Source organism: Pogona vitticeps, chromosome 2 (genome assembly GCF_051106095.1).
Source record: "Pogona vitticeps strain Pit_001003342236 chromosome 2, PviZW2.1, whole genome shotgun sequence".
NCBI classification, from domain to species: Eukaryota; Metazoa; Chordata; class Lepidosauria; order Squamata; family Agamidae; genus Pogona; species Pogona vitticeps.
Genome location: NC_135784.1, coordinates 202,725,449 through 202,740,057, shown reverse-complemented (window position 1 = coordinate 202,740,057; position 14,609 = coordinate 202,725,449). Strand labels below are relative to the sequence as shown.

General features: G+C 39.9%; 1 protein-coding gene across 1 annotated transcript in view; it reads right to left on the bottom strand.

The window, feature by feature from the left end:
- DNAH6 (dynein axonemal heavy chain 6) overlaps positions 1–14,609 on the bottom strand; it is a 218,245-nt gene that overhangs the window by 89,039 nt on the left and 114,597 nt on the right. Inside the window, exons 57-60 of the mRNA XM_072991952.2 lie at positions 10,465–10,629; positions 6,461–6,528; positions 1,989–2,169; positions 266–445 (exon numbers count right to left, since the gene is read on the bottom strand). Of these exons, the coding sequence (XP_072848053.2) occupies positions 266–445; positions 1,989–2,169; positions 6,461–6,528; positions 10,465–10,629 (594 nt within the window). The remainder of the gene's footprint in view (positions 1–265; positions 446–1,988; positions 2,170–6,460; positions 6,529–10,464; positions 10,630–14,609) is intronic.

The window sequence follows — 14,609 nt, the reverse complement described above, 5'->3', positions numbered from 1 at the left end:
CAAACACTCATGCCAAAGAGGAAATCATATTCTGAAACTGAAAAGCACTGAAATTGATATGATATACTGTGTGCATATCTGCATACATGCATGTTCTTCAGGGGGAAAAAAATAACAACTGGGCATCTGAAGCAGCTCTTTGAATTCTAGATATTGATTTATCATTTACAGCTCTGCAAACCTGGCATTCTTAGGGAGGTATGATTGTTTGCTGTTTGAAATTACTCGGGGAGCTGAAAGAAAGAAGAATTAAAGCAAAACAAACCTGTTTGAAATACTTTAAGGAAAACTGATACATTGGATCAATCTCTGACAGGCTTGCAACCACAAAATACATAACTGATCCTCGAGTGGCCACAGGACGATATTTTTCACGGGCCACATTTATTTTTTCTTCTGTAGTTTCTGCTTCCACAAGTCTTACTTTAATGGCACCAGATGTAACCTAAAAAGCATTCAAACTCAGAATGAATAAACAGAAACACATATCCAATTTTTATTGTTCTGAACCACACAGCTGGCACTCGTAATTAGTGTTTTATGAAAATGGTTAAAATGGAAGATAGCTTAAGGAACCCAATAAAAACGTGCTGTGATTGTAACTGTTAATAGTATCATTAATCATAGTACAGGAATGGGAGGCTTTCTTAGCAATAGTTCTTTCAAAGAAATTAATTAAATAATGCTGACCTCTTCATGATTAATCTAAGTAAGGCCTTATATACACTAAAATAGTACAAGTTAATTAATTAAGTGGAAATTTTAACAATCTGCCAAAAGACATATCTGGTTTATTAGTCTGTAGGCAGTCGGCTAATTTAAATTACTTTACTACATATAATTTTTAATGTCAAACCTCTAAGTTATGTTTCCAAGCCTTGGATAACCCAGGAATGACTGGACCAATTCCCAGAGGCCTTCACAACAGCTGTGCTGCCCGGGCTTTCGGAGGGAAAACATGGTTTACCCAAAGTTGGGAACCACTGCTCTAATTGATAGAATTTACCTGACAATTTATTGCATTACTGAAGTACATGGAAATTTATGACCTAAATTCAGGCAGAATAGATTATATGTTGCTTTTATTGCTCCTTTGGCAGACTACATCTCAATCATATTTTATATTTTATGGTGGAGCGAGGGTTAGATTACTCTCCTGGACTTTTGTGTTCTCCTGAAGCCAGGCCACTGCAATTCCCATGTTGCTTAAGGAAGCCACTTGAGACACAAATATTAAAAATGTGCAAACCAAAACTTTCCTCTATGTGGAAATGAATGAAGTAACTGACAGACTGTATTTTATGTCCCTCTCTTCCAGTATTTCATCAGCAAAACTGAAAGAAGACACATGAAGAGACACAATAAAAATGAGTATGAACATATAGGTGGAAACACATCATTTTAGCAAGTTAATAACACATTGAAGGGGAAATTAATTATCCGTATGATTTTAAAAAAGAATATATGCCCATTGGATGTTTCAAATGGGAGTAGTCTATGGTTTAATATACGGAGACTGAAATTCTATATTACTGGAAGTGTAATCAAAAATAATTATTCTGCTGGATCTGCATCTATGAGCTGTAACTGTAATGATATCCACACAGAGCCAGGCATAATACAGTGATTTGTGATCCTACAGGAACAATGAGGTTAGTACATCCCATCCAATATAAGCAAAAAATTATGAATTAAAAATTCTAGATCCAAATGCAAATATTTAAAATATTTCCTTTCTGCAATATTTCACACAGTCCTGGATCTGCAGTTAACTTTTTATCGTAACAAATGGACTGGATCCCAATTTAGTCATGCTTAGAGCAGACTCACTCAAAATACTGGCAGAAATCCTATTGTGCAGCTCCATGTAAGCAAGAGGAATGACTGAATCACAAGGAAGGTCTAAATTAGCTCTATGACTGCTCTTGCCATGATTGAATCTGGACACAAATCTAGATACAGCCCTGTATTTGTAAGACGCTGCTTGCCTTCGATTCTTGAAGCGTATTGATGAGTTCCTCGTTGTCCAGAATATTCCCTTCTGATGTAAAAAGCATTTTTAGAATTTTGTCTTCAATGGCTTTCAGTTGATTCTTGTCAGAATTGATGCTCACAATGAGTTGGGTCCTTTGTTCCTCAAGTTCAGGCCTTTCTAGTCGCACAACATCACTAGAAAAAAAGTGAATAATTTATATTTAATATATTGAACACGAAGAAAGTTATCTCTTTAATGTCCTAATGCTTCATTCAGCACACCTACTGACTGTCTGAAATCATGTGACAACTAAAATAGGTCCATTGCATCAACAGCAATTTGCTGAGTCAACTCCTTGGTATGTTCCATTGATTAAAAAGGGCCTACTCCAGTTGTGACTTACCATTCTAAGCAACAGAATTTCAGCCAAAGTTTGTTATCAGACTACAATTTCCAGACTACTGAAGCTGAGGCGCCAATACTTTGGCCATCTCATGAGAAGGGAAGACTCCTTGGGAAAGACTCTGATGTTGGGAAAGTGTGGGGGCAAGAGGAGAAGGGTACGACAGAGGACGAGATGGTTGGACAGTGTCACCAAAGTTACCAACGTGAATTTGACCCAACTCCAGGAGGCAGTGGAAGACAGGAGGGCCTGGCATGCTCTGTCCATGGGGTCACGAAGAGTCGGACACGACTAAACGACTAAACAACAACAAAAAGGAAAAATGGCAACAGAAGGGGGCATCAGCAGACATGGAGCTTTGCTGTGATCTGCTGAAGTCTTTAGAGGGAAAACTGAATGGAGGCAACCTATTCTTCATGTAGCTCAGTGAGGACTGAACATAGGCATGGAATGCTACATAGACATGGGAAAAGATGCTTTTTGGAATGCATCTCCCAGAATCCTATAGTCAGCATTGTCCTGCTGACTGCAGGAATCTGGGGGGCTTGCAGTAGTAAAAAAAGTGGTTTTTCTTGATCTCTGGTGCTGACTGAAAAATGGAGAAATGCCAGAAAACTAGTTTCAAGAGAAAGAAATGGTATGGCTATGAGAAAAGAATGGGTGAAGAAATATAAAGATAAAACAAATATTCAGAGAACGTATCTCATTGCCACAAGAGACTAGGTTCATCTTGACACTAGAAACTATTTTTAAAGGACTGAAGGACTGAAGTGAGAGGGAGTTCCTGATGTTTATGGAAAAGTCCAAGATTCTGATGTAGCTGGAATGATGCACCAAATCAGATATGGGCTAGATACAAGAGACCTAGTATGGTCCAGTGGATGGAGTGTTGGAATAGGATTCAGGAGACCTGGGCAAAAATCCCATTCAGCCTTGGAAACTCACTGGAGGCTGGCAAAGGCAAATCATTCCTTGAACATCCCACACATGTGAAAAATCTTATTAGAATATCATATATTGGAAGAGACCTGGTGGATTATAACATGGACATAATGCTAGTCTCAGCTAGAGCAAACCCTCAATGTTGTTTCTCACTAAGAAATGCCATTCATATCAATGGGTTCAATCTAGCTGGGATTAACTGGATTTCATTCTACATATTTAATACAAATTTTCCCTCTGAAAATGTATATTATTAACTGAGATATGTTTTGAGATAAACGCTTGAGATAAAGGCTGTACATTAGCATGGGAGGTGTGTATCTGATTAGTTTGCATTCAAAATTGCAAAGATAGAATTCCTCAAGCACATTAAAGGAAAAGGGTTTTTTTTTTAAAAAAGTCATTTAACGTTATTAAGATTAGGATAGGCAGATTAGACCATAACATGTGATCATGTTGCCCTAAAGGAAAATTTTATGTACTGGGGTTAAGGTGGGGGGGGGGGGGAAAGCGCTGTTTTGAATAGTACAGAACATTGTGGTTTGATTATAAAATGTGTCTTTGATGTTATACGCTGTCAAGACATTTCTGATTTATGGCCACCCTATGGATTAATAATCTCCTACTATTAACAGATAAGAGTCCTTAATTTTTTCTTTTTTCCCTCTCTTTTTAAATTTTTTATTTATTTATTTAAATTCAACATATAAAAAACTAAAACAGAGGAAAGAAAGAATAAAAAAACTAAACTAGATCCTCTACTAGACTAAACCCTCCCCCCTTTGGAGTCAGAGACCCCAACCTCGTTAATCCTCCGCTCTCCCCGGTTTGGTTTCCAGTGTGTACTGATTAGATATACATATACAGTATAGTAAAATTTGCCCTACGCTCCTGTCTTCCTCTAGGCCCAAGAGTATATTAGGTCCCAGCTTTGTTTTACGTAGTCTCTTGGTTGTTCCCGTAGTGCTTCTGATAGTGTGTCCAGTTCTGCTACATCTCATAGCTTCTTTAACAACTCTTCTATTGTTGGAGTCTCTTCGCTTTTCCATTTTTGGGCCCAGAGTAATCTAGCTGCTGTGAGTGTATACATTAGACAATGTTTCATTTTTTTTATCATTAATTCCTGGCATAACATTCAATAATGCCATTTCAGGTTTTATTTCTAATTTCTGCTGGGTAATTTCTTTCACTATTTCCAGCACCAGTGTCCAATAATTTTTGACTTTTTCGCATGTCCACCATATATGATAATAAGTTCCTGCATTTTTTTACACGTCCAACATATATTGCTGTTACCCTCTGACATTTTTCTCTAAGATTTGCTGGTTTGATCATCTTATAACTTTCTTTCCACATCAAGACCTATGTTATATTCAAAATTTTTTGCCCATTTTACCATCGTCTCTTTCACCCTCTCATCCTTTAAATCACATTCTAATAAGTATGTATAGTGTCCTTAAAATGTTAAGGCACCTGTATTCGTTACCAATTCGTTTCCTGAACCTAATTTTACTAATGGGAACACGAGGCTCCAATCTTTATATTCCAAGAAGATATGTTATTTTCCTTAGTAAACACTCTATTTTGGCTAACATTTCTCTTGTCACCTTATCATCCATATCCTTGAAATTATACACTGTACCAATTGACATGTTATGCCTACTTACACTTTTACATTTAGACAAAATTAAAACAGGTTGAGTTCATCCAAGTTATAATATTCTGCATCAGTTCAAGATGCTGCATTAGAACCACTTCACCTACGTTCCTCAAAGCAACCAATTCCACTTGACTCCAACCACTTGAACAGAATCTTCTAATGTTTTCTTTCTAAGGAATGTATGGTCCCACACTTGGAGGTCTGCTGGCACATTTGGCTCTGTTTGTTTAATATAGCAAATGTTATGCATCCAACCCCCATTAAGATTTTACAGGGACCAATAGTATGAACAACTACTGGATATAACTGTGCAACACATGTACAAAATCATTCATTGTCTTATGTAAGTGCTTCCAAGAATAACACCTAGAATCCACATCTTAATACTGTTTTGCAGTGTTTCCAAAAAAAATCTGATAGCTAAGAGACACCTACTATTCTGGATTAAACAAAACACGCTTCACATTTATTCCTAAAAACAAGACCATCTGTTACATCCAGAACTCTTTAATATTGCAGTACTTGGTAAAACTAGCCCCACAAGAACTAGATCTGAGAGAAAAGAACCCATCACTTTGAGATGGAAAAGTAATTTTGATATTGTAGTTCAAAAAAATCTAGATAGGCACATGGTTTCGGAGGGAAGTACAATCCAGTTAATGGTTAAAATAACTATAACTACACTTCCTTCTCCATATTAGAGATATAATATTCAGTAGACAGAACAGTAAATTAGACTTTGAAACTAGCATATATGGACGAACAATTAATTACAAAATAAAGAAATTCCATGTAACCTGCTATGAAAACAATTAGAACAAGAGTAGCTATCTTAGAGAAGATTGTTTGTTTTTCTTTGTTTGATGCATTTATATACTGCTGACTTAGTACAACGCACTACTCTAAGCGGTTTTCAGCAACAGTGATCCAACCAGCCAATCACCCAACATTAAATGTCTGAAATAAACAAGTCTATGTTCCAATTTGGCACTGATCTCTACATCTTGTGTTACAGTTCTGAAGACAACGCGCGCACAGTGCAAGATGGGGAAATATACTTGAACCTTTGTCTCTCCCTTTCTTTCCTTCTTTTGGTTTCCTGTACTCTATTAAAGCCTGCTATACTCTCCAAAACACTACATCTGCCATCTTCCAGAGAAGCTCCTTCTCTCTATGTAGACCTATGGGGCACAGGTGCACCAACATAGTGTTCAGGCTGTTTTGTTTTCCCACTGTTTCTTTCCTGCCACAGACTTAAATACTTCTATAGTCTCTTTAACTGTCACAATATTGTGGTTAGATTAATTTATTTTAATGGGGCTCTGGGTGTCTGATTTTGTTAAAGAAGGCTAGCCTTGTGAAGAGTCTGAAACTTGGAAATGCAGTATCTCACTCAGCAGAGACTCTCGCATATGCTGCAGACATTTTGTGAAAAGAGTTGTATAAACTGAATAGATGACATTATAGAAAAGGACAACACCTTAGCAGTTGATCTTCCAGGCCAGATCTGGTAACAGTGAAATTGATTATTGTTACTTTAATACACACCTATAGGAGAAATACAGGAGAAAAATTGCATAAGTATTAAAAACATATTTTCTATTAACATATAATCAGAAATTCAATAATGAATTTAGTGTTATTGCGAAATGACATTGGTGTACACTTGGAAATAAGACACTGTCAGTGTAATCCTTCATAATGTTTTTTTCAGCAGTAAGTCTCACTGAATCCTTAGCACTGAACACCAACCCCATACAAAGTAATACAATAATAAACCTTAGTTTTTTGAAAGAGACAAAAAGGTGTGGCTACTTGTAGAGGGGGGAAAAGATTCAAAGCAAGATAAGATGAACATTGTCTAGATGTCAGGACATTTTCAGTAAGAACAGTATACAATCTAATCTTTAAAGAAGAACAAACATTGAACCTTGAAAATGTTTAAGTGGATAGGGATTAAGCCTTTCTGAACAGGCTGCTTACCTGTAACTATGGCTCTCTCAATGGTCATCTCTGCACTTAGACATATAATTTTTCTCTATGTCTGAGTAGAATGGTTCAGAAATTTCTAGCGCTAAGCTAGGCATTTGGGTAGGAGCCTTGCCCTCAGATTACTGTGCATTAGCCAGCAAGCCTTCCAGATATGATAGTGAAAGGGATTTTTGATCACCTACAAGAGTGTCTGGCAAGGACCAAGATGGCTGAGAACAGAAAGTGATGAGGAGCATAACTTCTATCATTTCAATCAGAGCCAATTGAGGAATAACAATCATTGGTACTATCTCCTAGAATCCTTCAGTCATATTTCTCATGAAGAGCCACAGACAGCATGACCATAAGCAGCTGCCATTTTGGATGTCAATACTGTGGTCACCATTGAAGAGGTAGCTGAAGGTACATTTTCAGTAATCCTAGGGATCAATGTCAATGTTGGGGACTAAGTCAAGTATAGAGCCAGTGTCATCAACAAGACTGAAGCCATTGTTGCATGAGTAGTGGAGGTGGTGGTTTCAGAGGACAAAATGGTGTGAACCAGGACTAAATCTGTGCTGTATTAAGAAGTGAGTGCTCCACTATTAGTGGCTGTAGAATGGTATGTGCATTCAGAGGGTATAAACTAGACTGCTTATGGGGATGGTAATACTTCCACTGCTACCAATCATAATATTATGGGTCAATCGAATGATAATATCATAAGAGTGAGGGCAATAATCAAATTAGATATGATAATAGTATGAATCTGGAGAATGTTATCAATGCCATGGAAATGAGGAGTGACAGTGACAACGGGGAGTGGCTGATGAGACATTCTCTTTTGCTTCTACTCTATTCACTATTGTAGGTGGGGGCATGATGCTTAGAATGACCCTGCAATTATTTTTTGAGACACAGGTCTTTGATCAATTGTGAGATGATGAATTGGAAACATTATGTAGACATCAAGATGGTGATCTGGAAGGATCTCAGTGCCTTGAATATGTAATTGGTGAAGATGGTAAGTCCAGGATCTTGCCATCACAGTAAGGGGCAACAAACTGGACATCGCTGTGAAATCGCTAACTTGGTCATGTTAAAATTCAAGAGTTAGTTCTTCACATTTTCTTGTGCAATCTTCAAGAGGGGCACTAGTGACCCTAGCAGAGGTAACTCGTGAAGCCAGTATGACCATTCTCAAGAGGTGGAGGCAAGGAAGCTGCTCAGGCCAAAGGGGCATAGACACCCACTTTCAGCTGGCTGAACTGGACCCTTATAAGAGAGGGAGAAAGGATTTTGAACAATGACTGTCGTCCTTATACTCCTTTCTGAACTCAGGAAGGAGTATAAGGAAAGAGTATATTCCTGAACTGAGGTGGAAAAGAATGGGAATATTTGTTCTTTTGAATGGCATCAAGAGTATCAGGTTTGAGATTTCTTGGTATCATACTATTGGTGTTAAGCTATTTTTAGTAATGTGTCTAGTTTGTGTGATGGGCACTTCAGAAGTAGCTGATGACACAGAGGATGGTAGTGGAGCTGCCAGTGCTGACAAAGTAGATTGAGTCAGGTATAACTGCTCATGGAAAGTGCAACTGGTCTAGGAACCAGGGTCAAGTGCTCTGAAGCTTACACTATCTTTTCCCAAGTGCCTGTTTTTAAGAGTTGGACAATGCTGGCACTTCTCACATGGCCTTTTCCAAGGCAAATAGAGCACTTGGAGTGCCTGTCAGTTTGGGAGATCTTAGCCATGCATTCAACATTTTTTTTTTGAAAAAAGATCTTTAGAGGCCATTAAACCGAGCAATACGGAAGTCAAAGGGGAGAGCCACAAGAGTGAACACAATAGTCCAAGTCAGAAAAACCAAGCAGAAACATATGTGATAAAGCCAGTATAAGTGATCCACAAAAGTTGAAGAAAGCCAAGCCAAAAGTTGAAAAGTCCAAGGACAAGTAGAATAAAGCCCAGCAGAAGTGGCTGAGAAAAAGTTCTGAACATGTTGCAAACACTGCAGCAGGTAAAAAAAAAAATCGGGGTGGGGGAGGCAGGAGACATTTTGCATCATGTCCGGTTGCATGCAGTTAAGGCTCCTGCCAAAAAGGTTCAGCTCAGTTCTAAAATATTTCTGTTCAGATACAGGAAAAAAACCTGTATGTGTGAATCACACAGACCACAAAAAAGAAACCACCATGTTTTATATGCAATAAAAAGACCTTATTTTCAGTTACTGCACTAAATAAACATGAAAAACAGACACTTGAAAAAGATAACTAGCAGCAGTATTTGTGACACTGAAATGAATTTGCCTTATACAACTGAAATGCATTTGTGAATACTTGAAATATACCTAGATTCCAAGGACAACCGGGTTAAAATCTGCTTATGTTCCACAGTTCATTGCCAAACCAACCAAGCTAATGTAATTTGATGGAGCTTGAGAAAGTACTGACAATGCTTTTACTACTTTCAACCACACTTACGTTGCTCATTAATTCTGAAAAGTCATACAGTGACCATGAGCGGAAATTGATTTCTCTGTCTCACAGCAGAGCTGTGAAACCTTATTAAATACTACCTTAAACTACTATTGAATTGTCAAACTGGATATCTCAAAGTACAGCAAAATCACATTATATGAGCATGCCACCCCCTGGCCAAGTTCTCCCTCCACCCAGTACAAGAAAACTTCCTTACATTGTGGAATTGTTCTGGCCAGAATATTACTACTTGTGCCCACCAGTCTCTCACAGCACAAACCTTCGCCAATTGAGAGGTAAGGTATTTCCTGCCATATAATAGTCGTGTGCCTTGTTTGGTAACAGAAGTAAAATCTTTGGGTTTTTAACAAGGGGCAATTCTGAAACATACACTGATGAATTTATGCACTCAAATGGATTCTGGCCTACACTGTATACTTCTCTGCCGTCCTTCAAATCATTGCCTGCCACAGCTACTAGCTGTAAAATGTACAGAATGATATCACAGTGCAGGGAAGAATTGCTAAACATTATAGATGTGTAATGTGTTTTGAATATATGGCTATGCTTAAAATACTACTAAATGTCAACTAGCATGACTTACCATTCTATTTTAAATTGTATCCTGTAAGGCATGAGCTCTGAAATCTCATTTTTCTCACTAGTCCTGTTAAATATACTAACACATGCTTTCTAACCAATGTATGAAAAAATCAACAGCGTACATCATAAATATACAATTTGCCCACCAAACAGGGAGAGACTTAGGTATTTCTTGATACTGACCAAAAAAACAAACAAACAAACAAACAAACAAAAAAGCAAAGCCAAAAGTGACTCCTAGTTTAATTTTTAGAAAGGAGAGGTGATATACACTTTGAAAATGATACAGTACAATTCTCTGCTTATCTCCTATGATTTCAACCCATTTGTGTTTAATGAGCTTACTCCCAGGTAACTGCATATAGGATCACCACCCTAGATATGACTCATCTGGCTATTCCAGGTTGCACTGTATAAATATTACTATACCTCCGGTAAGTAGTGTGGGTTTGGCATTTTTGTCGTCATGTAGAACCTAAAGTTTCTGTCATAATCTATGTCAGAATCTCCAAGGCGAATGAGCAGTCTTCCACCAGAAACAAAGGTCTGCTTCAAAAGAATGGGTTCCAGAGCTGGGTCAAGAGTTTCTTTAAGCTGTTAAAAAGAGAGAATCAGATTATTTTATATATTATGGTCAGCAAGGACAGTTAAAACACACAAGCTTTCATTGGTTAGTTCCGCTTATATCCTGCTTTTTCTCCCATGAATTCAAGGCTCTCCTCTTTCCCCAATTCAGTCCCATGAGAATCTGCAAAGTATTTCAGGCTGAGAGAAGCTGACTAGCTCAAGGTCAGCCAATGAGTTTCATATCCCAAAGGAAACTCAAAAAAAAAAAAAAAAGATTTCCTAAGTCCCACTTTAAGAGTTTGACACCCCAGTGCTCTTGCTTTCTCAGTAGCAGTCCCTTCCTGTGTGCAATTTGAGTAACATCATCAATTCTTGGAAAGATTCGAGAGAAGACCATTAAGCAGACATTTTGCAATTACTTAGAAAGCAATGCTGTTATTACTAGAAGTCAACACAGATTTCTCAAAAAGAAGTCATGCCAGACTAATTTGATCTCTTTTTTTTGATAGAGTTACAGGCCTAGTGAATGAAGGGAACACTGCAGATGTAGCATATCTTGATTTCAGTAAGGCCTTTGACAAGTTTCCTCACAATATTCTTGAAAAGAAGCCAGTAGAATGTAGGATAGACAGTGCTACTGTTAGGTGGATTTGTAATTGGCTGACTGACCAAACCCAAACAGTGATCACAAATGGCTACCCTTTGTCCTGGAAAGAGGTGACTAGTGGGGTGCCCCACGGTTCTGTTCTGGGTCCCGTGTTATTCAACATCTTTATCAATGATTTGGATGAAGGAATAGAGAGTATGCTGATTAAATTTGCAGATGATATCAAATTGGCAGGGGTTGGTAATTCCCCAGAGGACAGGATTAAAATTCAAAATGACCTTGACAGATTAGAGTCCTCGGCAAAAAACCAACAAAATGATTTTCAGCAGGGAGAAATGTAATGTCTTACAGCTAAGCAGAAAAAATGAACTGCACAGATATAGGATGGAAGACACCTGGCTGCACAACAGTACCTGTGAAAGGGATCTAAGTGCCTTGGTAGACAGACCACAAGCTGAACATGAGTCAGCAGTGTGATGTGGCTGCCAAGAAAGTCAATGCGATTCTTGGTTATATCAATAGGAGCATAGTGTCTAGATCAGAGGTCTCAAACATGCGGCCTGGGGGCCATTCGCAGCCCACCAGATAGTTTGTGCCCCCCAACTTGCCTGCCCCTCCTGAAGTACCCATGCGTCCTCTGCTGTCAAGAATCAAAAAAAGCCTCGCCTCTCTCTCCCAAGACAGAGCCTCTTGCACCCTCAATCTGGAACTGCAGCCTGCCAGCCAGCCCGCCTGTCTGCCGGTGGGCAGGCTGCAGTTCCAGATGGAGGGTGCAAGAGGCACTGTCTTAGGGGAGATCCGGCAAGTGAGGCGCGCTGCTGGCCCCTTTCCCCGAGCGCCAGAGCCATCACCGAGTGATGCCTGAGAATGGAGCTCACTCCCAGCCTGTACTCGAAGAACGCCTCCAAGCCACCAACAGCAGCTGCCGCCGTTGCCACCTCTTCCAGGGAAGTGGCTCTCTGGCTCTCTTTCTCTCTCGGCACCCCCAGCACCAGCCCAGCCAGCGGCTGTCGCAGCACCCGGTGGTGCTTCCTCCTCCTCCTCCTCGTCCTGCTTCAGTCGCCTCGGCTCTGCAGGCTGCCTGGGCTCGCCTCACAATGTTTACTCCCCTGTCGTAGTGGGGGTAGCTGCTGGTGGGGGTGATGGTAGTGAAGAAGGAGCCGGAGGGGGTCGTGGCCAGTGCCCCTCCTCCTCCTCGGAGCCCCAGCTGGGCTAAGGAAACTCCTGGGCAGCTTTCTCAGGCTCTTACTCCACTTGGTGGAAAATCTGATGCTGCCCAGCCTCACCCAGACTCTGCCTCCAGCAGCCCCCAGGTAAATTGAGTTTGAGACCCCTGGTCTAGATCAAGGGAAGTGATAGTACCACTCTATTCTGCTTTGGTCAGACTTCACCTGGAGTACTGTGTCCAGTTCTGGGCACCAAATTTCAAAAAGGATGCCAACAACGTGGAAAGTATCCAGAGGAGGGCAACTAAAATGGTTAAAGGTCTGGAAGCAATGTCCTACGAGGAGCGGCTTAAGGAGTTGGGAATGTTTCACCTTATAAAAAGAAGGTTGAGAGGGGACATGATAACCATGTTTAAATATCTGAAAGGATGTCATGTTTAGGAAGGGACAGGTTTGTTTTCCAGGGCTCCAGAGACTAGGACATGGAGCAATGGTTTCAAACTACAGGAAAAGAGATTTCATCTGCACATTAGGAAGAACTTCCTGAAGGTTGTCATGAGTGCAGCCGAAGATCTGGAACCTGAAGCTGAGGTACTGAGGAGAATGCTGAGGTGAATGCTGAGCAAACAGAGATACAAACACCTGAATTGCCTCCAGATTCTCCTCCCCCAGTAGACAGGCTGAGGGGAAGACTTATGATAAAAAGGTCAAAGGATTGCTTGAAGGCTGCCCGCAGAAACATCCGCTCAACTAGCCCTGAGTTCTGACAGGATGAAAAGGCTTCCAGCAGTTCAAGGGGCTGTTTTACTATATAAACAGCTCTCAGACAGCTAAAAATCTGTGGAAGCAACAAGTCAAACCTCTGGCTTGCATCTACGCTCCTGACAACCTTGAACCTTGTTCTCCGGACTCTTGGCTTCGGACACTGACCCTGGACTACATTGTGTGTTTTGGCTTTGGACTCTGACCCTGGACTATGTTGTGTGAGTTGGCTTTGGTATTTGGATATTGGCTCTGCATTCCCTGAATTCCTGACATAGGACTGGATTATCGTACTCTGCTGTTATAACCCCCAGGAATGTGACAAAGGTCAGAGTTGTCCGTTAGTGGGGTAGGCTGCCTCGAAGGGTGATGGAGTCTCCTTCTTTGGAGTTTTTTAAGCAGAGGCTGGATGGCAATCTGTTGGGAGTACTTTGATGGATGTTCCCGCATGGTGGGGGTTGGACTGGATGGACTCAGTGGTCTCTTCCAGTTCTATGACTCTATATTCTTGTGCTTCTTTCTTTTCTGTCATTTGGACAACCAGTGAGTTGGCTTTTAGAATCTTGAAAACAAAATAGCCTCTGAGATAGATCTGTATACAAAAATTAGGGCCAGAGGTACAGGGACGAAGGGAAACAAATCCAAAACAGCCTCATGGAGATTGTGCATATTCAGTGGCCACATAATATTTAATAACTGTTGCAGATAGAAGGATGGAAAGATGGGCTAGGGAAAATAATATTGAATGTCCCAGAAGAAGGTATGGCTGGCTAGCTGTCAAACAAAATAGGATCATTCACAATAAAGAATTTTGCTACAGGAAAATCTACATTTGTATAGGTATCTGTATCCATGCAATTCTTACTGGTACCGCAACTGTCTTGAATACTAGAGCAAAATGGAAGCATATAAATGTTTTAATTAAAAATAAATGAGTAAATAAATAAGTAGAACTACTGTGGGCATTGTAGTTTTAGGTACTGTAGAGGTGAAACTGAAGGTGGTTTATTTTAGCTATGCCATTTGCAAGTCTGCTCCCTAGAAGCTATCATTAACAGTAACAAAGCATAAACATAAAAACCAATGGCACCAACAAAATTTCACAGTAAAGCAGACCGTATGGGAGGCAGTTGGGGTTGGGTTGAAAAGCCTCTCTGAAGACTACTTTTTCAGCTGTATCCTAAATAAGCGCATGGAGGGGTCAGGCATAGGTCCTCTGGGAGCTAATTCCATAGCCTCATATCATACAGAATGCTGGACTGGATTGAGATGAAGGAGGAGTGAAAATTGCTGGAAGAAGCATCATTAATTCAAGAAATACATATGATACCATCTTACTGGCAGAAAGCAGCAATGACTTGAAACAACTGATAGGGAAACTGAAAGAAGAAATTGCCAAAGCAGGATTGCAGCTGAATGTTAATAAGACAAAAATAATGACTACAGAAAAACTACCCCACTTTAACACTGAC